Raw genomic sequence first — 23,584 nt, 5'->3', positions numbered from 1 at the left:
ATATTTGATATTTAGGAAGGACAGGTGAAAAGGAAAAGGAGGTGGGGTGGCCTTGTTAGTAAAGGATGAAATCAGTGCAATAGTGAGAAAGGATATTGGCTCAGAAAATCAAGATGTAGAATCAGTCTGGGTGGAGCTAAGAAGCACCAAGGGGCAGAAAACATTGGTGGGAGTTGTCTATAGGCCTCCAAACAGTAGTGGTAATGTAGGGGATGGCATCAAACAGGAAATTAGAGATGCATGTAACAAGGGTACTACAGTAATCATGGGTGACTTTAATCTACATATAGACTGGCCAAACCAAATTAGCAATAATACTGTGGAGGATGAATTCCCGGAGTGTGTACGAGATGGTTTTTTGAACCAGTACGTTGAGGAGCCAACTAGGCAACAGGCTATCCTAGATTGAGTATTGTGCAATGAGAAGGGGTTAATTAATAATCTTGTTGAGCGGGGTCCTATAGGGAAGAGTGACCATAACATGATAGAATTCTTCATTAAGGTGGAAAGTGAAGAAGTCCAATCCGAAACTAGGGTCCTAAATCTAAACAAAGGAAACTACGAAGGTATGAGGAGTGAGTTGGCTGTGATAGATTGGGGAGCTTCATTAAAATGCATGACAGTGGATAGGCAATGGCTAACATTTAAGGAACGGATGCATAAATTGCAACAGTTATACATTCCTTTCTGGCGCAAAAACACAAAAGGAAAAGCGGCCCAACCATGGCTAACAAAAGAAATCAAGGATAGTATTAGATCCAAAGAGGAGTCATATAAAGTGGCCAGAAAAAGTAGCAAGCCTGGGGATTGGGAGCAGTTTAGAGTTCAGCAAAAAAGGACCAAGAGATTGATTAAGTGGGGAAAAATAGAGTATGAGAGTAAGCTTGCAAGGAACATAAAAGCGGATTGTGAAAGCTTGTACAAGTATGTAAGAAGAAAAAGATTAGTGAAGACAAATGTAGGTCCCTTACAGTCAGGAACGGGAGAATTTATAATGGGGAACAAGGAAATGGCAGAGCAATTAAACAAATACTTTGGTTCTGTCTTCATGGAAGAGGACACAAATAACTTCCCAGAAATGCTAGGGAACCAAGGGTCTAGTGAGAAGGAGGAATTAAAGGAATTTAGTATTTGTAGTGTCCGAGGATCAATAATACTCAGACTGCAGGAGAACAATAAAACAGGTATTTACTGAACAGAGAGTAATTCAAGACTGACGTACAGAAGCCTGCTATGGCTTTATATACAGGGGTGGTCACTGCCGGTACTGCAGTATAGAATCAGTTCTTCTCTTAAAGGTACATACACAACAGTATTGATAAAAAAAATAGTGCTGGAGAAATTAATGGGACTGAAAGCCGATAAATCCCCAGGGCCTGATAATCTGCATCCCAGAGTACTAAAAGAGGTAGCCATGGAAATAGTGGCTGCATTGGTGATACGCTTATCAATTACTCCATAAAAGGCGATGAATTAGGAAAGTAATGAAAAGGTTTTTATTAACTAAAGAACAGAGCATGCCTCTCGTGGACGACTGGTTCCAAGAAGGAAGTGGGTTGCCGGGCAGCCACCTTTATACCAGGTCATGTAGGCGGAGCCAGCTGAGGCATGCATTGGTACACAGTGAGTAGCAAGAGGTAACTGTGCAATAACGATAACAGTAGTGAACAACAATGAAAACAATAACAGTGGTTTACCACATTCACCCCTTGTTTAAAATTGAGTCCGGCGGGGTGAAGTGTACTAAAAGTTCGTGTAGGTAAGTCTATCAGGAGGCCTTGTATGCCGTCCTGATCGTCGTAGCAGCGGCGGCGGTGCTGCAGTATCCAACGTCGAGTCTGGTGTCTGAGTGGTCGACGAAGGGTCCTGGGGCTCCGGCATGCCGTCTACAGGGGTTGGGTTGGGAGAAGTGGTGGATAGTAACGGTGGTGATTCAGGGGCGCCCGAGGGTGCGAGGTCTCGTATGGAGACCGTGTCCTCCCGCCCGTCTGGGTATGCCATGTAGGCATACTGAGGGTTGGCGTGTAGGAGGTTCACCCTCTCGACCAGGGGGTCCATTTTATGGGTCCTCACGTGCCTCCGCAGTAGGATGGGCCCAGGAGAAGTCAGCCATGTCGGTAGCGAGGTTCCCGATGTGGACTTCCTGGGGAAAACGAACATTTGCTCATGAGGGGTGGCATTAGTGGCAGTACAAAGCAGTGACCGGATGGAGTGGAGCGCCGCAGGGAGGGCCTCCTGCCAGCGAGAGGTCGGAAGGCCCTTAGATTTTAAGGCTAAGAGGACGGCCTTCCAAACCGTCGCGTTCTCTCTTTCCACCTGGCCGTTCCCCGGGGGGTTGTAGCTGGTGGTCCTGCTCGTAGCAATACCTCTCGCGAGCAGGTACTGACGAAGTTCGTCGCTCATGAAAGATGAGCCCCGGTCGCTATGTATATAGCTGGGGAAGCCGAACAAGGCGAAGAGGTCATTCAGACATTTGATGACCGTGGTACTGGTCATGTCTGGGCAAGGGATGGCAAACGGGAAACGGGAGTACTCATCAACAATGTTGAAGAAGTACACGTTGCGGTCAGAGGAAGGGAGGGGGCCCTTAAAGTCGATGCTCAAGCGCTCGAAGGGGCGAGTGGCCTTGATCAGGCTTGCTCTGTCTGGCCTATAAAAATGCGGTTTGCATTCGGCACAGATTTGGCAGTTCCTGGTCATTGTTCTGACCTCCTCGATGGAGTAGGGCAGGTTGCGGGACTTAATGAAGTGGCAGAATCTGGTGACCCCGGGGTGGCAGAGGTCATTGTGGAGGGTCCGCAGTCTATCAACTTGCGCGTTGGCGCATGTACCTCGTGATAGAGCATCTGGGGGCTCATTGAGTTTCCCGGGCCGGTACAAGATATCGTAATTGTAGGTGGAAAATTCAATTCTCCACCTCAAGATCTTGTCATTCTTGATTTTGCCCCTCTGCTTATTATTGAACATAAAAGCAACTGAACGCTGGTCAGTGAGAAGGGTAAATCGTTTTCCGGCCAGGTAATGCCTCCAGTGTCGCACCGCTTCCACAATAGCCTGGGCCTCCTTTTCGACAGAGGAGTGTCGAATCTCTGGGCCCTGGAGGGTCCTTGAGAAAAAGGCCACGGGTCTCCCCGCCTGGTTAAGGGTTGCAGCTGGGGCGAAGTCGGATGCATCGCTCTCCACTTGGAAAGGGATGGACTCATCCATTGTGTGCATTGTGGCCTTCGCAATATCACTCTTGATAAGAGTGAAGGCAGCACCCGCCTCTGATGTCAGGGGGAAGGAGGTGGACTTGATGAGGGGTCTGGCTTTGTCCACATAGTTGGGCACCCACTGAGCATAGTAAGAGAAAAACCCCAGGCATCTCTTCAGTGCTTTTAGGCAGTGGGGGAGGGGGAGCTCCATAAGGGGGCGCATTCTGTCGGGGTCGGGCCCGATGACTCCGTTCTCCACTACGCAGCCGAGGATGGCAAGGCGCGTGGTGTGAAACATACATTTCTCTTTATTGTATGTTAGATTCAGCCGTTGGGCCGTAGGGAGGAATTTCGCTAGATTAACGTCATGGTCCTGCTGGTCGTGGCCGCAGATGGTGACGTTATCCAGATAGGGAAAGGTGGCCTGCAGCGCGTTCTGGTCAACCATCCGGTCCATCTCCCTTTGGAAGACCGAAACCCCGTTGGTGACGCCAAAGGGGACCCTAAGGAAGTGGTAGAGGCGGCCGTTTGTCTCGAAAGCAGTATACTGGCGGTCCTCATGGCGGATAGGGAGTTGGTGGTATGCTGACTTAAGGTCAATGGTGGAGAATACCCTGTATTGCGCAATCTGATTGACCACATCAGATATGCGGGGAAGGGGGTATGCATCCAGCTGGGTGTACCGGTTTATGGTTTGGCTGTAGTCGATGACCAGGCGGCGTTTATCGGCGGTCTTAACGACTACAACCTGGGCTCGCCATGGGCTGGTGCTCCCTTCGATAATGCCCTCCTTCAGGAGTCGCTCCACCTCAGCGCTAATAAAAGCTCTGTCCCCGGTGCTGTACCGCCTGCTCTTGGTAGCGATGGGTTTACAGTCGCGGGTGAGGTTAGCGAACAAGGGAGGTGGGGGACTTTGAGTGTGGAAAGGCTGCAAGTGGTGCGCGGCGGGCGATTTAAAAGCTGTTGGTTGCAGACTGAGAGTGGGGGAAGGGGTCCACTGTATGCCAATGTGACACTTTTGAGGTGGCACTGAAAATCCAACCCTAGCAGAACGGCAGCGCAAAGACAGGGTAGGACAAGAAGTTTAAAATGTTTATATTCAGTGCCCCTAACCGAAAGGGTCACCACACAGTAGCCGCCGACGTCCGTTGAATGGGACTTGGACGCCATAGAAATCCGATGGCGCATAGGCAGGACCGTGAGGGAGTGGCTACGCACCGTGTCGGGGTGAATAAAACTCTCCGTGCTCCCGCTGTCAAACAGGCAAGTAGTGGCGCGGCCGTTTACCGTAATGTCCATCATCGACCTGGACAGATGATGAGGGAGGGCTTGATCCAGCGTAACGGAGGCCAGTGTATGGCTGAGTGAGCTGATAAGGTCGTCCGACGAGACGGTGGTCGAGTCCGGAGACAAATTGGCGGTTGAGTGCGGAGGGCAAAATGGCGGCAGCCATGATTCCGATCCCCACGCGGCCGGAGGTGCACAAAATGGCGGAGAAGATGGCTGCCCCCACGGTTCACACGCGGCGCTGCTGGCGTTCGCGGGTTTCCCTCTGCAGGCGTTGGCGTAATGGCCTTTCTTCCCGCAGCCAGAGCAGGTAGCGGTCTTCGCCGGGCAGCGCGCTCTGGGGTGTTTTAACTGGCCACAGAAATAGCATTTTTGGGCCTGGTTACGGGACATCGTTGCAGTAGTTGGTACCGGGGGCGGCGGTCCCATGTCCCAAGGTCGCGATGACCATGGCGCGGCCCCGTTACGTGCGTATGCTTCGAGGTTTCGGTGGGCCGCATCTAGTGAGAGCGCGAGGGCTACGGCCGTCTTCAGGTCGAGCTCCTTGCTTTCGAGCAGTCTCTGCCGGGAGTAGTCGGACTGGAGGCCCTTAACGAAGGCATCACAGGTAAGTCCCTCCGCGTGCGCCGCAGCCGTTACCGCCTTACAGTCGCAGTCCCCGCAGAGCATCTGTAACGCCCGTAAAAATGCCTCTACCGATTCCCCCGGTTGCTGCCTGCGGGATCCCAGGAGGTGTCTGGCGTAAATCGTATTCTCTGGGCGCGTGTATTGCCCTTTTAGCAGGTCGAGAGCCGCCGTGTACGTAGTAGCGTCCCGGATGAGTGTATATACTTGAGGGCTCACCTGGGCGGTCAGGACTTTTAATTTGTTCTCCTCCGATGTCACGGCGGAGGCTTCTAGGAAGGATTCAAAGCAGCTCAGCCAGTGTTCGAAATTGGTAGATGAACCCGTCGCTTGGGGGTCGAGGTCCAGGCATGCTGGTCTGAGGGCTCGCAGCAACGCCTGCTGTTGTTGCTGCTCAGTTCCGGACATTTTACTTTTAGTTAATAAAATTGATACGCTTATCAATTACTCCATAAAAGGCGATGAATTAGGAAAGTAATGAAAAGGTTTTTATTAACTAAAGAACAGAGCATGCCTCTCGTGGACGACTGGTTCCAAGAAGGAAGTGGGTTGCCGGGCAGCCACCTTTATACCAGGTCATGTAGGCGGAGCCAGCTGAGGCATGCATTGGTACACAGTGAGGAGCAAGAGGTAACAATGTGCAATAACGATAACAGTAGTGAACAACAATGAAAACAATAACAGTGGTTTACCACAATTGGTTGTCATCTTCCAAAATTCTATAGATTATGGAACAGTTCCTGCAGATTGGAGGGTGGCAAATGTAACCCCACTATTTAAAAAAGGAGGGAGAGAGAAAACAGGGAACTACAGACCGGCTAGCCTAACATCATTAGTAGGGAAAATGCTGGAGTCTATTATAAAGGATGTGATAACAGGACACTTAGAAAATATCAACGGGATTAGACAAAGTCAACATGGATTTATGAAAGGGAAATCGTGTTTGACAAACCTACTGGAGTTTTTTGAGGATGTAACTGGTAGGATAAGGGAGAACCAGTGGATGTGATGTATTTGGATTTTCAGAAGGCCTTTGATAAAGTCCCACTAAGGTTAGTGACATGAATCAGTCAGTCATGAAAGAAAGACTTATGAAATAATACTGAGCAGCCTGCGGGTGGTGCTGTCCAGGGAGAGTATAAATACTCAGGCATGGGCCCAGCTTGCGCAGGACATTCTTAACAGGAACTAGTGAAGGACACAACTAGACCTCCATGTTGTAAAACAGTTGATTAACGCTTTGTTTAACGCTTAGACCGAGTGCCTAGTAGTTTTCTTACGTCAGTTAGTGTGCAAAATTAAAGCACATGGGATTGGGGGTAATATACTGGCATGGATTGATTATTGGTTAACGGACAGGAAACAGGGAGTAGGAATAAATGGGTCTTTTTCGGGGTGGCAGGCGGTGACTAGTGGGGTACCGCAGGGATCAGTGCTTGGGCCCCAGCTATTCACAATATATATCAACGATTTGGATGAGGGAACCAAATGTAATATTTCCAAGTTTGCTGATGACACGAAATTAGGTGGGATTGTGAGTTGTGAGGAGGATGCAAAGAGGCTTCAAGGCGATTTAGACAAGTTGAGTGTGTGGGCAAATATATGGCAGATGCGGTATTACATGGATAAATGTGAAGTTATCCACTTCAGTAGGAAAAACAGAAAGGTAGAATATTATTTAAATTGTGCTAGATTGGGAAATGTTGATGTACAAAGGGACCTGGGTGTCCTTGTACACCAGTCACTGAAAGCAAACATGCAGGTGCAGCAAGCAGTTAGGAAGGCAAATGGTATGTTGGCCTTCGTTGCAAGAGGATTTGAGTACAGGAGCAAGGATGTCTTACTAGAGACCACACCTGGAGTACTGTGTGCAGTTTTGGTCTCCTTACCTAAGAAAGCCATGGTGTGGAGATGCCGGAGTTGGACTGGGATGGACAAATGTAAGAAGTCACACGACACCAGGTTATAGTCCAACAGCTTTATTTGAAATCACTATCCTAAGAAAGGATATACTTGCCATAGAGGGAGTGCAGCGAAAGTTCACCAGACTGATTCCTGGGATGGCAGGACTGTCGTATGAGGAGAGATTGGGTCCACTAGGCCTGTATTCACTAGAGTTTAGAAGAATGAGTGGGGATCTCATTGAAACGTATAAAATTCTGACAGGGCTAGACAGACTGGATGCAGGGAGGATGTTTCCCCTGGCTGGGGGGTCTAGAACGAGGGGTCACAGTCTCAGGATACGGGGTAGGACATTTAGGACTGAGATGAGGAGAAATTTCTTCACTCAGAGGGTGGTGAACCTGTGAAATTCTCTACCACAGAGGGCTGTGGAGGCCAAGTCACTGAATATATTTAAGAAGGAGATAGATAGATTTCTAGACACAAAAGGCATCAAGGGGTATGGGGAGAGAGCGGGAATATGGTATTGAGATAGAGGATCAGCCATGATCATATGGAGCAGGCTCGAAGGGCCGAATGGCCGACTCCTGCTCCTATTTTTCTGTTTTTTCAATGTTTTTTCTACGTTGTTGTTGAAAGTTACTATTGAATCTGCTTCCGCCACGCTCAGGCAGCGCACTCCAGATCACAACAACTCGTTGCGTTTAAAATATTCTCCTTGTCTCCCCCTCATTTGTTTTTTGCCAATTATCTTAAATCTGTGAACTTTGGTCACTGACTCGCCTGCCAGTGGGAACAGTTTCTATCCCAGCTGTGGAACTACTCCACTCCCTAAGTCCACCCTTCACCTGCTGTTCCCCTGTTCACCTTCAATCGACGGGCTTTTAACACCAAGCCTGGGGTCACCTAATCAATATTTTCTGATTTACCTTGTACCTTATATCCTCGCTCCAACCTTAGCCGGTATCCTGTAGTGTTGGCCTTGACCCTTTACCTGGGTTCCTCGATTTAAAAAAAAAGTAATTGAGTAGTGACTGGATTCCCTTTTGACTGACTATAAAGAAATCAAGACTTCCATTTCTATAGCGCCTTTCACAACCTCAGGACGTCCCAAAGAGTTTCACAGCCAATGACTCCCTTTTTGAAGTGTAGTCACTGTTGTAATGTAGGAAACGCGGCGGCCAATTTGCGCACAGCAAGATCCCACAAACAGCGATGTGATAATGACCAGATAATCTGTTTTAGTGATGTTGGTTGAGGGAGGAATATTGTCCAGGACACCAGGGAGAACTCCCCTGCTCTTCTTCGAAATAGTGCCACAGAATCTTTTAAGTCCACCTGAGAGAGCAGACAGAGCCTCGGTTTAACGTCTCAGCCAAAAGACGGCACTTCAAACAGTTCAGCGTTCCCTCAGTACTGCCCCTCCGACAGTGCGGTGCTCCCTCAGTACTGCCCCTCCGACAGTGCAGCGCTCCCTCAGTACTGCCCCTCCGACAGTGCAGCGCTCCCTCAGTACTGCCCCTCCGACAGTGCGGTGCTCCCTCAGTACTGCCCCCTCCGACAGTGCAGCGCTCCCTCAGTACTGCCCCTCCGACAGTGCGGTGCTCCCTCAGTACTGCCCCCTCCGACAGTGCAGCGCTCCCTCAGTACTGCCCCTCCGACAGTGCAGCGCTCCCTCAGTACTGCCCCTCCGACAGTGCAGCGCTCCCTCAGTACTGCCCCTCCGACAGTGCAGCGCTCCCTCAGTACTGCCCCTCCGACAGTGCAGCGCTCCCTCAGTACTGCCCCTCCGACAGTGCAGCGCTCCCTCAGTACTGCCCCTCCGACAGAGCAGCGCTCCCTCAGTACTGCCCCTCCGACAGTGCGGCGCTCCCTCAGTACTGCCCCTCCGACAGTGCAGCGCTCCCTCAGTACTGCCCCTCCGACAGTGCAGTGCTCCCTCAATACTGCCCCTCCGACAGTGCAGCGCTCCCTCAGTACTGCCCCTCTGACAGTGCGGCGCTCCCTCAGTACTGCCCCTCCGACAGTGCAGCGCTCCCTCAGTACTGCCCCTCCGACAGTGCGGCGCTCCCTCAGTACTGCCCCTCCGACAGTGCAGTGCTCCCTCAATACTGCCCCTCCGACAGTGCAGCGCTCCCTCAGTACTGCCCCTCTGACAGTGTGGCGCTCCCTCAGTACTGCCCCTCTGACAGTGCGGCGCTCCCTCAGTACTGCCCCTCCGACAGTGCGGCGCTCCCTCAGTACTGCCCCTCCGACAGTGCAGCGCTCCCTCAGTACTGCCCCTCTGACAGTGCGGCGCTCCCTCAGTACTGCCCCTCCGACAGTGCGGCGCTCTCTCAGTACTGCCCCTCCGACAGTGCAGCGCTCCCTCAGTACTGCCCCTCTGACAGTGCGGCGCTCCCTCAGTACTGCCCCTCCGACAGTGCAGCGCTCCCTCAGTACTGCCCCTCTGACAGTGCGGCCTGGATTATGGGCTCAGGTCTCTGGAGTTGTGGCTCGAACCCACTACCTTCTGACTGAGGGGGAGAGAGAGAGACCGACACCCACTGAGCCACCCGTGACAAAGTGGTATAGATCAAAGGAAACCTGGGCGAGGGGTGCAGGGGCGAGGGGTGCAAGGGCGAGGGGTGCAGGGGCGAGAGCGAGATAATGTCATGCTGGTTTCCTAATGCTTCTGCGGCGGCTGTTTCTCTCCAGTACTCGCTGACCATGAAGAAAGACGAGATGCGGAAGCTGGATGAAGTGGCTGCGGAGGAGGAGATGAAGCTGGAGAAGGCTGAGCAGTACCTGGAGGAGGACGCGGCCATGTTCGACGAGTTCCTGAAAGAGAACGACAAGAATTCCGTGGAAGCGATGCAAATGTAAAACAGGACTTTTTATTACGTGCCAAGAGAGTAAAGGTTCACGATTATTGTAGAGAAACTGTAGCGAAAGCTAAAGGACATTGGGTTGTATTAAAAGAACCATTCAGTATAAATCAGAAGGGCACCATCCTGCCACTGTATAGGCCGCTGGTCAGATGCACCCGGAGTACGTTGCCCAGCTTTGGTCCCCTCACGTGGTAGTTGGTGTAGAGACCTTGGAAACGGTCCAGAGGAGAGCTGCAACAGCAACAACTTTCATTTATATAGCACCTTTAACGTAGTAAAACGTCCCAAGGCACATCACAGGAGCGATTTATAAAACAATATTTGACACCGAGCCACATAAGAGGGCTTTAGGACCCATGACCAAAGCTTGGTCAAAGAGGTAGGTTTTAAGGAGTGTCTTAAAGGAGGAGAGAGAGGTGGAGAGGTTTAGGGAGGGAATTCCAGAGCTTAGGGCCCAGGCAGCTGAAGGCACGGCCGCCAATGGTGGAGCAATTTATAATCGGGGATGCTCAAGAGGCCAGAATTAGGGAAGCGCAGAGATCTACACTGGCTCCCAGTTAAGCAATGTCTCGATTTTAAAATTCTCATCCTTGTTTTCAAATCCCTCCATGGCCTCGCCCCTCCCCATCTCTGTAATATCCTCCATCCCCACAACCTCCTCGCCCCTCCCCATCTCTGCGCTCCTCCAATTCTGGCCTCCTGCGCATCCCCGACTTCCATCGCTCCACCATTGGTGGCCATGCCTTCAGCTGCCTGGGCACTAAGCTCTGAAATTCCCTCCCCTCTCCTCCTTTAAGACACTCCTTAAAACCTACCTATAGAATCATAGAATGGTTACAGCGTAGAAGAAGACCATTTGGCCCGTTGAGCCCGTGCCGGCTATCTGCGGGAGCACTTCAGCTAGTCCCACTCCCCCACCCTTTCTCTGTAGCCCTGCAAATTTTTTTCCTTCAGGTACTTGTCTGATTCCCTTTTGAAAGCCATTCCTGATCCTAACCACTCGCTGTGTAAAAAAGTTTTTCCTCATGTCGCCTTTAGTTCTTTTGCCAATCACCTTAAATCTGTGTCCTCTGGTTCTCGACCCTTCCGCCAATGGGAACAGTTTCTCTCTAACTACTCTGTCCAGACCCCTCACGATTTTGAACACCTCCTGCTCCTGTTTGTTCTTCATTTAAAAAGCTGGTTTCAGTAAAAGTGACTGTGAAACTGTTGTAAAAACCCGACTGGGTCACTAATGTTTTTAGTAATGAACCAGACTTTGTTCATCTAATGGTAAGGGAACATTTATCTTTTCCTCATGTCGCCTTTGGTTCTTTTGCCAATCATCTTAAATCTGTGTCCTCTGGTTCTCGACCCTTCCGCCAATGGGAACAGTTTCTCTCTCTCTACTCTGTCTAGACCCCTCATGATTTTGAACACCTCTATCAAATCTCCTCTCAACCTTCTCTGCTCCAAGGAGAACAACCCCAGCTTCTCCAGTCTATCCACGTAACTGAAGTCCCTCATCCCTGGAACCATTCTTGTAAATCTTTTCTGCACCCTCTCTAAGGCCTTCACATCCTTCCTAAAGTGCGGTGCCCAGAATTGGACACAATACTCCAGTTGGGGCCGAACCAGTGTTTTATAAAGGTTCATCATAACTTCCTTGCTTTTGTACTCTATACCTCTAATTTATGAAGCCCAGGATCCCGTATGCTTTTTAACTGCTTTCTCAACCTGCCCTGCCACCTTCAATGATTTGTGCACATATACCCCCAGGTCTCTCTGTTCATGCACCCCCTTTAGAATTGTACCCTTTAGTTTATATTGCCTCTCCTTGTTCTTCCTACCAAAATGTATCACTTCGCACTTTTCTGCGTTAAATTTCATCTGCCACGTGTCTGCCCATTTCACCAGCCTGTCTATGTCTTCTTGAAGTCTATCACTGTCCTCCTCACTGTTCACTGTACTTCCAAGTTTTGTTTCATCTGCGAATTTTGAAATTATGCCCTGTACACCCAAGTCTAGTCATTAACATATATATCAAGAAAAGCAGTGGTCCTAGTACCGACCCTTGGAGAACACCACTGTATACCTTCCTCCAGTCCGAAAAACAACCATTCACCACTACTCTCTGTTTCCTGTCACTTAGCCAATTTTGTATCCATGCTGCCACTGTCCCTTTTATTCCATGGGCTTCAACTTTGCTGGAAAGCCTATTATGTGGCACTTTATCAAACGTCAATCTCATTGCCCTAATCAAAAAACTCGATCTAGTTAGTTAAACACGATTTACCTTTAACAAATCCGTGCTGGCTTTCCTTAATCCACACGTGTCCAAATGACTTTGTCCCTGATTATTGTTTCTAAAAGCTTCCCACTACCGAGGTTAAACTGACTGGCCTGTAGTTGCTGGGTTTATCCTTACACCCTTTTTTGAACAAGGGTGTAACATTTGCAATTCTCCAGTCCTCTGGCACCACCCCCCGTATCTAATGAGGATTGGAAGATTACGGCCAGTACCTCCGCGATTTCCTCCTTAACCTCCCTCAGCATCCTAGGATGCATCCCATCCGGCCCTGGTGACTTATCTACTTTAAGTGCAGACAGCTTTTCTAGTACCTCCTCTTTATCAGTTTTTATCTCATCCAGTATCTCCACTACCTCCTCTTTCACTATGACTTTGGCAGCATCTTCTTCCTTGGTGAAGACACATGCAAAGTACTCATTTATTACCTCAGCCATGCCCTCTGCCTCCATGCGTAGGTCTCATTTTTGGTCCCTAATTGTCCCCACCCCTCTTACTACTGTTAAGTCTGTGTGTCCCAGTTATGCTTATTATAAATCACTGGACACAGACCACATAACAGGTCTTTACTATTCGGAGGTCAGGGCTGAACTGCCCAGCAAATCCCTACACAACACTTATATACTGGTGTGGTCACCACCGGTATTACAGTATACAGCAGCCAAGAGAAAGTAGTACATCTCTTAAAGTTGTTCTCTTAAGGTGGAACAGGTTACATACACCACAATCCTCCCTTTTTAGCTTAACAGTTATATCCCCATTTAACATAACATAACATATATATATACAACTTCATGCAAAACAGTTCAAAGATTCAGTCTCTGAGGAGGCCTCCTGATTCGAGTTGGATAACGCCTTTCAGGGGTCTCTGATTCTCGTTGCTGGGGTGACTCATCTAGTTGGTCTCTTATGGATTGGACATCATCATCAGGTACATTCACTTCTGAGGTAGATGCTTCAGGTTCACTAACTTCTTCCACGGTTGTCTCTGCCGTAACCATGGGTTCGACCCTTGTTCTCGATTCTACCAGTTGGTCAGCATGACGCCGTATTACATTTTCACCAATATCTACCGTGTACATCAGGGGTCCTTGTCTGGCCCGAATTGTTCCAGATTGCCATTTCTCGTTTTTATAGTCCCGGGCTAACACTGGTTGTCCTATTTCGAAACTCCGAGTGGTCTTGTTATTTATATGCTGGAACTGTTTGTTTTCAACTTCCCTCCGCACATTTGGTTTTAACAAGTCCAACCTGGACCGCAACCTCCTGTTATAGAACATCATGGCAGGACTTTGGTTTGTCACTGCATGAGTGGCGTTTCGATATGCCAGTAGGAATTTGTCCACCTTGTCTTGTAGTGGAATCTGATCTTCGCTCATGGCCTTTATTGCTTTTTTGAACGTTTGTACAAATCTCTCGGCCAACCCGTTTGTAGCCGGATGATATGGGGCAGAGGTATAATGTTTCACCCCATTCTTCTTCATGAATTTCTGGAATTCTTCTGACACGAACTGCGGTCCGTTGTCTGAACATATTTGTTCTGGCAATCTATTTCTTGCAAATATCGTTCTTAGCACCGCGATCATCTTTTCCGAGGTAGTGGTAGTCATCTTAATCACTTCTGGCCATTTAGAATGTGCGTCCACCGCAATTAAAAACATGGAGTCCATGAATGGACCAGCAAAGTCAATATGTACACGTTGCCATGGGGTTGAAGGCCATTCCCATGGATGCAGCAGTGCAATCGGAGGTGCATTTTGCACTTTTTGGCACCCTGAGCAGCTTTTCGTCAGATCCTCTATCTGTTGGTCGATACCCGGCCACCACACATAAGCCCTAGCAAGGCTTTTCATCTTGACTCCCCCCAGATGACCTTCATGCAGTTCCTTTAGAACTCTCTCTCTTAACTTAGGAGGAATAATCACCCTTGTTCCATACATCAATGTTCCTTGACAGACGGACAGCTGTTCTCGTCTTGCTGAGAATGCCGGTAACAGTGGATCACCATGTGCTGGCCATCCCTTCACTGTCACTTCGTAGACCCGGGACAGTGTCGGGTCATTCCTGGTTTCTCTTTCAATACTTGCATTGGTGACTGGTAAACATTCGATGATGGTCGAGTGAAATAACTCAACAGGGTCAACCGTCGGTGCCTCCTCCTCTGTAGGTAGTGGCAGGCGCGACAGCCCATCAGCATTACCATGCTGCTTTGTGCCTTTGAATTCGATCTGATATTGATGTGCCCCTAGGAAAAGGGACCATCTCTGGAGTCTCTGTGCTGTCATCACCGAAACACCCTTCTTAGGGTTAAAAATGGATACCAACGGCTGGTGGTCTGTCAGAAGCGTAAACTTTTGGCCCTGCAGGTAATGATTAAACTTCTTTACTCCCCACACAAGGCTGAGAGCCTCCCTATCTATCTGAGCATAGTTGCGCTCAGCGGAGGTCAATGAGCTGGATGCGAACGCAACTGGCCTCTCCAGGCCATTTGGCAACTTGTGTGAGAGTACTGCCCCAATACCATATGGAGAAGCATCACAAGCCAAACGAATAGGCAGCGTTGGGTTGAAGTGAGCCAACACTTCCTCTGAGGTGATCAATGCCTTGCTTTTGCGAAAGGCCCTCTTACAGTCCTCGCTCCACTTCCATGGTACTCCCTTCTGCAAAAGAGCGTTCAGCGGGTGCAGCACCGTGGATAAATTTGGCAGAAACTTATGGTAATAGTTAATCAACCCTAGGAACGACCTCAACTGGGATACATTATCCGGAGCGGGAGCCTTCACAACAGCTTCGATCTTGTCAGGAGACTTATGAAGCCCCTCCTGGTCAATGACATGACCACAGTATGAGATCCGCTTCTGAAAGAACTCACATTTCTGGCGATTAACTCGAAGTCCATATTCTTTCAATCTGGTGAGCACCAGTTCCAAATTTGCAAGGTGTTCCTCGTCATCATCTCCTGTAATCAGAATATCGTCCAGGTAACATTGTGTGCCTGGAATTCCCTGTAATACCTGCTCCATGGCCCTCTGCCAAATTGCTGGAGCCGATGCCACTCCAAAAACCAGTCTATTGTACCGGTACAAGCCTCTATGCGTGTTGATCGTGAGATACTGGCGTGACTCTTCCTCAACTTCCACCTGTAAGTACGCCTGCGCCAGGTCTATCTTGGTGAAGTGTTTCCCACCAGACAACGAAGCGAAGATATCCTCAATCCGCGGAAGCGGATACTGCACCGTGTGAAGCACCGGATTAACAGTGGTCTTGAAATCTCCACAGATGCGAACCTTCCCCGGTTCCCACTCACTCCAGTCTACCTTAGACAGTACTCCTGAATGTTCTAGCCCTTCCAGCTCAGTTTCCACAGCAGGTCGTATCGCATAAGGTACCAGTCTGGCTTTGAAAAATTTCGGGTTTGCATGTTCTTCAACCTTGATGTTTGTTGTAATTCCTCTCAGTGTTCCCAGTCTCTGTTGGAACACCTCTTTAGCATCGTCCAATATTCTGGACAATCGTTTAGGTTTGACATCTTTTTTACCGGAATCTACCGTTAGTGCTTTTAAGGAATGCCAGTCCATATTTATTTTCCTAATCCACTCCCGTCCCAGTGGTGGTGGACCTCCCTCAGGTAGCACATATAAGTCCATTCCTCGGCTTTCTTTGCCCTTGTGGACCACCTTTACCTCTATCTTCCCGATGGGGTATACTCTTTGCCCCGTGTATGTTTTCAATACAATCTCCGTATCCCGTAGGGGAATATGTGGGAATAACCTTTTGTAATCTTGCTTATTCATGACCGTCAATGCCGATCCAGTGTCCAATTCCATCTTCACTTGGACTCCTGCTATCTGAAGTGTGACCCAGATTGTTTGGAGGTCTGCTTCATTACCAACATTGTGTACTCTTAGACTACCCAGTTCATTACTGCTGGAGTCTGAATTTGACTTCTGTTCGTTCGAACTGTTCTCTGTCACCTTGTGTACCTTTCTGTACTTTTCCTGCGGTGACTTTTTGTTGCTGGTCTTCTTTCCTGACAGGCATACTTTAGCTATGTGACCAAGCCTGCCACATTTTCTGCATTCCTGATTTTTGAACCAGCACTGGTTCTGATCGTGCGTTGTCTTTCCACAACGATAACATTTTACTGTACCCAAGACCATTTGATTGGTGCTGAGTTCCGGTGACCGTAGCTGCATTTCTGCAGTGCCTCTCGCTGTGGCTTCGTGCGATGCTGCAATAGTGACAGCTTTATCAAGCATAAGATCATTCTCCTCAAGCAGTCGCTTTTGTGTTCCTTCTTTTAACAATCCACACACAAATTTATTTCTCAGCGCATCTGCTAGTCCTGTTCCAAACTGACAGTACTTTGATAGCTTACGCAGTTCAATTAAAAATTCAGCGTTGCTTTCGTCTTTCAGCTGCATTCTTCTGTAAAATTTAAATTGTTCCGCTATCATCAGCGGCGTGGGGTTTAAATGATTTTTCAGGACAGTAACAATATTCGCGAAAGTCTGATCCGCCGGTTTATCTGGTGACAGAAGGTGCTTCAATAGCCCGTATGTCTTCGCACCCATTGAGCTTAATAAGGTTAGTGCTTTCTCATCATCTGGTACCTTATTTGCTTCCATGCGTTCTACATACGTGGTCCAATCTTCGATATCGCTATCAAAGGTATTAATGTTCCCATGTTTAGGCATCCTTGCAAGTTTTTTAATTTTTCTTTTTCTCAAAATGGCGGCTTCCCGCGCTTGTCTTCTTCCCCCGCCTACTAAAATGGCGGCTTCCCGCGCTTGGCGGTCTTTCCCGCGCTCGTCTTCTTCCCCCGCCGACTACAATGGCGGATTCCCGTGTTTGCCTTCTTCCCCCGCTGGCTGCAATGGCGATTGCCGTGCTGCTGCCGTTCTCGCCTCCCCAGCGGTTCTCAATTCCCCGACGCTGCTTTTACTCCCCCGCGGTTCCCGTGGGCATTCACGCTTCCCCTGCTGTTGCGCCTCTCAGCCCCGCATGCAGCCCGGTCCTTTACACCGGCTGCGTTTGAGTTCTCCGCGGCTCTCGTGCCTTAAGCTGCCCCAGTCGCTGCGCCTCTCGGCCTCGATTGCAGCCCGGCCCTTTTCACCGGCCATGGTCGAGTTCTCCGCCCTTTTTCCTCCATTTTCCCTCCCCCACTCCACAGTCAACGCGGCCGACTTTCTGCTCGTGTCGCTGATCGGCTTACCCACCACCGTGGTAGAAGGGACGATCACTGCCTGTCGCTGATGGAGGGCTTCGTGGTCAGAATTTTTCTTTTTAACCCGGGTTCTCGATGCCTCCCGTGCGATGGTGCTCAGCAGGATGATGAGGGCGGATGCCTCTTCTCGACGCCCGTTCTGAGGACGAAGCTGCCTTGGATGTAAAACTGCCGCAGGGTAAGATCGGACTCGTCGCCACTGTTGAGTCTGTGTGTCCCAGTTATGCTTATTATAAATCATTGGACACAGTCCACAAGAATAACTTTAACAGGTCTTTACTATTCGGAGGTCAGGGCTGAACTGCCCAGCAAATCCCTACACAACACTTATATACCGGTGTGGTCACCACCGGTATTACAGTATACAGCAGCCAAGAGAAAGTAGTACATCTCTTAAGGTAGTTCTCTTAAGGTGGAACAGGTTACATACACCACAACTACCTTTTTACTATTTATATGCCTATAGAAGACTTTTGGATTCCCTTTTATGTTAGCTGCCAATCTATTCTCATACTCTCTCTTTGTCCATCTTAGTTTCTTTTTAATTTCCCCTCTGAACTTTCTATATTCAGCCTGATTCTCACTTGTATTCTCAACCTGACATCTGTCATACGCGCTCTTTTTCTGCTTCATCTTACTCTCTATCTCTTTCCTCATCCAGGGAGCTCTGACTTTAGTTGCTCTACCTTTCCCCCTCGTGGGAATGTACCTCGGCTGTACCCGAACCATCTCCTCTTTAAAGGCAGCCCATTGTTTTATTACAGTTTTGCCTGCCAATCTTTGATTCCAATTTACCCGGGCCAGATCCGTTCTCAACACACTGAAATTGGCCTTCCTCCAATTAAGTATTTTTACTCTAGATTGCTCCCTGTCTTTTTCCATAGCTAATCTAAACCTTATGATACTGTGATCACTGTTCCCTAAATGTTCCCCTGCTGACACTTGCTCCACTTGACCCACCTCATTCCCCAGAACCAGATCCAGCAATGCCTCCTTCCTCATTGGGCTGGAAACATACTGACCAAGAAAGTTCAGAATTCTTCCCCCTCTGTCCTTTACACTATTACGTTCCCAGTCTATATTAGGATAGTTGAAGTCCCCCATTATTACTACTCTATAGTTCCTGCACCTCTCTGTAATTTCCCTGCAAATTTGCTCCTCTATATCTTTCCCACTAGTTGGTGGTCTATAGAATACACCTAGTAGTGTAATGGCACCTCTATTGTTTCTTAGCTCTAACCAAATAGATTCTGTCCTTGACCCCTCCAGGACATCCTCCCTCTCCAGCACTGTAACATTCTCCTTGACCAATACTGCCACACCACCTCCTTTCTTTCCTTCCCTATCTTTCCTGAACACTTTATAACCAGGAATATTTAAACCCAATCCTGCGCTTTTTTGAGCAAAGTCTCCATTATCGCCACAACATCATATTCCCATGTGGCTATTTGTGCCTGCAGCTCACCAACCTTGGGGCAGAAATTCCTCCCCAAACGCGTGAGTACGGAAGGGGTACTCACGCGTCTGGCCAGAGGAAATGCCGGTTTTCAGCATGCACAGCGCATGCGCTGAAAACCGGCATTTCCTCTCCTCTCACCCAAGAGTTGAAGAGGCTAGCGCGTGCGTCTTGGATTTCCTCTGTTTTGGGGGATTTGCGCATGTGTAAAGGCCTCCGGTCTTTACGCTTGTAAAAAGCACACGTAAGTATTTATTTTTTACAGGTAAGTGGTGTTTTAGTGCAATTTAGAATTTTTTTTCCACAGGTTTATTATTTTAAAGAATCTACAATAAGGTAAGTTTAGTTTTAGACCCTTTTTATTAAAAATTTATTTTTTTCAAAAAAGAAAATTATTGTTTAAATTTTTTTTTAAACTTATTTATACTTAATTTAATGATTGGGATGTTTTTTTAAAGTTTAAGTAGTGTTTTGAGGTGCAGTACTTTTCATGAGTTTGACAGTTCTTACTCTCAAACTTATGAATGAAGTTTCCCCTCCCCTGATTGGCTGAACAGTGCTCACCTGATCCCAGCAGGCACATCGCACTAACTACGCCGCTGGGTCAGGTTAGCACAGCGCGCCGACATCAGAACCTGGCCACTGAAAGGAAATCCACTGCGGGCCAGGTTTCAGATGTCGGCGCGCAGGGTGAGCGCACATCGGGGGCTTGCACGCGTGGCAAGCCCCCGACACCAAGCTCTGGGCCCTTATTTACTACGCTTCGTGTGTTTATATACATGCAGTGTAAACCTGTCTTAGACCTTGTATTCTCTCTTAGTCTGACCCCACTTAATACCGCACTATTTCTTACTCTAGTGCTATCTGTATCTCCCCATTCTTTGTGCACCTTATTTCTCCTTTCTACAGCTACATCCTGGTGCCCATCCCCCCGCCAAATTAGTTTAAACCCTCTCCAACAGCACTAGCAAACCCCCCCTCCCCATGAAGACATTGGTTCCGGTCCTGTTGAGGTGCAACCCATCCAACCTGTACAGGTCCCACCTCCCCCAGAACCAGTCCCAATGCCTCAGGAATCTGAAGCCCTCCCTCCTGCACCATCTCTTCAGCCACACATTAATCTGCTCTATCCTCCTATTTCTATACTCACTAGCTTGTGGCACTGGGAGTAATCCAGAGATTCCTACCTTTTGAGGTCCTGCTTTTTAATCTCTTTGCTAGCAAGACCACATCCCTTTTTCCACCTATGTGGTTGGTACCGATATAGACCATGACCTCTGGCTGTTTACCCTCCCCCCTCAGAATATTCTGCAGACACTCAGTGACATCCTTGACCCTGACCCCAGGGAGGCAACATACCATCCTGGAGTCACGTCTGCAGCCGCAGAAACACCTGTCTGCTCCCCAAACTTTCGAATCCCTTACCATTATTGCCTTCCCAATCTTCCTCCTCCCCCCCCCCCCCCCCCATACAGCTGAGTCACCCGTGGTGCCATGGACTTGGCTCTGGCTGCACTCTCCAGAGGAACCATCGTCCTCGCCAATATTCAGTAAGGACCTCTTTCACCAAGCTTTTGGTCACCTGTCCTAATATCATCTAATGTGGCTCGGTGTCAAATGTTGTCTGTTAATCGCTCCTGTGAAGCACCTTGGGATGTTTTACTACGTTAAAGGTGCTATATAAATGCAAGTTGTTGTTGATGGTGATCTGAGTCCTGTTCCTTTTAATCTCCCATCTAACTCCTGGAGTGGTTTTACTCCGGACTGACTCCTATTATTCCCCATGTCAGAATATTTTTAAAATTTAATTCTCGGGATGTGGGCGTCGCTGACAAGGCCGGCATTTATTGCCCATCCCTAGTTGCCCGGAGAAGGTGGTGGGGCTGGGCCTTCTGCTTGAACTGCTGGGAGCAGGTTTGATACAGATTGAGGGTCTTGCTCGGCCACTTCAGAGGGCAGTTCAGAGTCAACCAGGCTGGTGTGGGACTGGAGTCACCTATAGGCCCAGACCGGGTCAGGACGGCAGGTGTCCTTTAGGGAAGGAAACCTGCCATCAGTGAACCAGTTGGGTTTTTTACGACAATCCGACACATTCAGGGTCACTTTTACTGACACCAGCTTTTTTATGACTAGATTTTTTTTTAATGAATTATTCTCAAACTGCCCTGGTGGGATTTGTACTCACGTTCTCTGGATTGCTGTATATGGATAATATACTCCCAGAAACGTTAGAGATCGCTCTCTGCTGCTCAGTAAGTTCCTGCCGCCAGTGGGTTTAATCTGATTGTGTTTGTGTTTACAGAGCAGAGCAGGAGACTAAACTAAAGCTGGAGAAAGTTGCAGAAATGAAGAAAGTGACAACTCAAATGATGACGGTGAAAAAGTGAGATTATGAAGGGGTTTTGATAGAAATTATAGGGAGAAAGTGTTTCCACTGGTGGAGGGGCAGGGGGATTGGTAAGCAGAGGACACGGATTTCAGATAATTGGCAACAGAACTTAGGGGGGAGATGAGAAGAATTTAGTTTAGGCAGCGAGTTGTTCTCCTTAGAATGAAAGACTTTCATTTCTCCAGCGCCTTTCACAACCTCAGGACGTCACAAAGTGCTTTACAGCCAATGAAGTACTTTTTGAAGTGTGGTCACTGTCGTAATGTAGGAAACGTGGCAGCCAATTTGCACACAGCAAGCTCCCACAAACAACAATGTGATAATGACCAGCTAAGCTGTTTTAGTGATGTTGATTGAGGGATAAATATTGGCCCTAGGACACCGGGGAGAACTCTGCTCCAAAACAGGGCCGTGGGATCTTTTACATCCACCTGAGAGGGCAGACAGGACCTTGGTTTAACGTCTCATCCGAAAGACGGCACCTCTTTCCAGACCCCCCTTCTGAGAGGGATGGAGTGGCCCCAATAGGAAAACGCTAACTTTCTTTTTTGTTGCCCTTGCCGAACCCAACAGTGATATTGTCAAGTTTGAAGAGACGCTGAAGGATTACCAGCTGTACAGGGACTTTCTGGTCAAACTGTCTCCCAAGGAATGGAAAGAAATGAGGGAGAAGAAGAAAAGGGAAATAAAACTGGCAAAAGCCGCCTCGAGGGAGAGAAGCGGAGAAGTACTTGCCAGGCCAGCTCCACCCATCTTGAGACGTAGGTATCGGCACCAGAACTGCCAATCATAGCAGCGGGTCACTATAATTACTTGCCAGATACTTTTTTTGTTGAGATATTGGCTGATTGGATCGATAAGGAAAAAGAAAGATAATTGGCAAAAGAACCAGAGGGCGAGATGAGGAGAAGCAGCGAGCTGTTCCGATCTGGAATGCGCTGCCTGAAAGGGCGGTGGAAGCAGATTCAATAGTAACTTTCAAAAATACTTGAAGGGGAAAAATTTGCAGGGCTACGGGGAAAGAGCGAGGGAGTGGGACTAATTGGACAGAAAGGATATTGACTCAGAAAATCAAGATGTAGAATCAGTCTGGGTGGAGCCAAGAAGCACCAAGGGGCAGAAAACATTGGTGGGAGTTGTCTATAGGCCTCCAAACAGTAGTGGTAATGTAGGGGATGGCATCAAACAGGAAATTAGAGATGCATGTAACAAGGGTACTACAGTAAATAGAGTGACTTTAATCTACATATAGACTGGCCAAACCAAATTAGCAATAATACTGTGGAGGATGAATTCCTGGAATGTGTACGAGATGGTTTTTTGAACCAGTACGTTGAGCCAACTAGGGAACAGGCTATCCTAGATTGGGTATTGTGCAATGAGAAGGGGCTAATTAATGATCTTGTTGAGTGGGGTCCTTTAGGGAAGAGTGACCATAACATGATAGAATTCTTCATTAAGATGGAAAGTGAAGAAGTCCAATCCGAAACTAGGGTCCTAAATCTAAACAAAGGAAACTACAAAGGTATGAGGAGTGAGTTGGCTATGATAGATTGGGGAGCTTCATTAAAAGGCATGACGGTGGATAGGCGATGGCTAACATTTAAGGAACGAATGCATGAATTGCAACAGTTATACATTCCTTTCTGGCGCAAAAACACAAAAGGAAAAGCGGCCCAACCACGGCTAACAAAATAAATTAAGGATAGTAATAGATCCAAAGAGGGGAAAAATAGAATATGAGAGTAAACTTGCAAGGAACATAAAAGCGGATTGTAAAAGCTTCTACAAGTATGTAAAAAAAAAAAGATTAGTGAAGACAAATGTAGGTCTCTTACAGCTAGAAACAGGAGAATTTATAATGGGGAACAAGGAAATGGCAGAGCAATTAAACAAATACTTTGGTTCTGTCTTCACGGGAGAGGACACAAATAACTTCCCAGAAATGCTAGGGAACCAAGGGTCTAGTGAGAAGGAGGAATTAAAGGAAATTAGTATTAATAAAAAAATAGTGCTGGAGAAATTAATGGGACTGAAAGCTGATAAATCCCCAGGGCCTGATAATCTGCCTCCCAGAGTACTAAAAGAGGTAGCCATGGAAATAGTGGATGTATTGGTTGACATCTTCCAAAATTCTATAGATTATGGAACAGTTCCTGCAGATTGGAGGGTGGCAAATGTAACCCCACTATTTAAAAAAGGAGGGAGAGAAAACGGGGAACTACAGACCGGTTAGCCTAATATCAGTAGTAGGGAAAATGCTAGAGTCTATTATAAAGGATGTGATAACAGGACACTTAGAAAATATCAACGGGTTCAGACAAAGTCAACATGGATTTATGAAAGGG

The 23,584-nt window shown here is 48.1% G+C and overlaps 1 protein-coding gene across 4 annotated transcripts in view; it reads left to right on the top strand.

Moving 5' to 3' along the window:
• Positions 1–23,584, top strand: part of cfap100 (cilia and flagella associated protein 100) — an 84,136-nt gene that overhangs the window by 41,363 nt on the left and 19,189 nt on the right. For all 4 annotated transcript variants that reach the window (XM_086002155.1, XM_086002154.1, XM_086002157.1 and 1 more), the window contains 3 exons: positions 9,705–9,868; positions 21,150–21,230; positions 21,810–21,997. In XM_086002155.1, coding sequence (XP_085858281.1) covers positions 9,705–9,868; positions 21,150–21,230; positions 21,810–21,997 — 433 coding nt within the window. The remainder of the gene's footprint in view (positions 1–9,704; positions 9,869–21,149; positions 21,231–21,809; positions 21,998–23,584) is intronic.

This window comes from Somniosus microcephalus, chromosome 11 (assembly GCF_052327205.1).
Source record: "Somniosus microcephalus isolate GS21.2 chromosome 11, FLI_Smic_1.0, whole genome shotgun sequence".
Classification (NCBI taxonomy): domain Eukaryota; kingdom Metazoa; phylum Chordata; class Chondrichthyes; order Squaliformes; family Somniosidae; genus Somniosus; species Somniosus microcephalus.
Note: the sequence above shows the minus strand (reverse complement) of the source record. Positions and strands in the feature narration are given on the sequence as shown.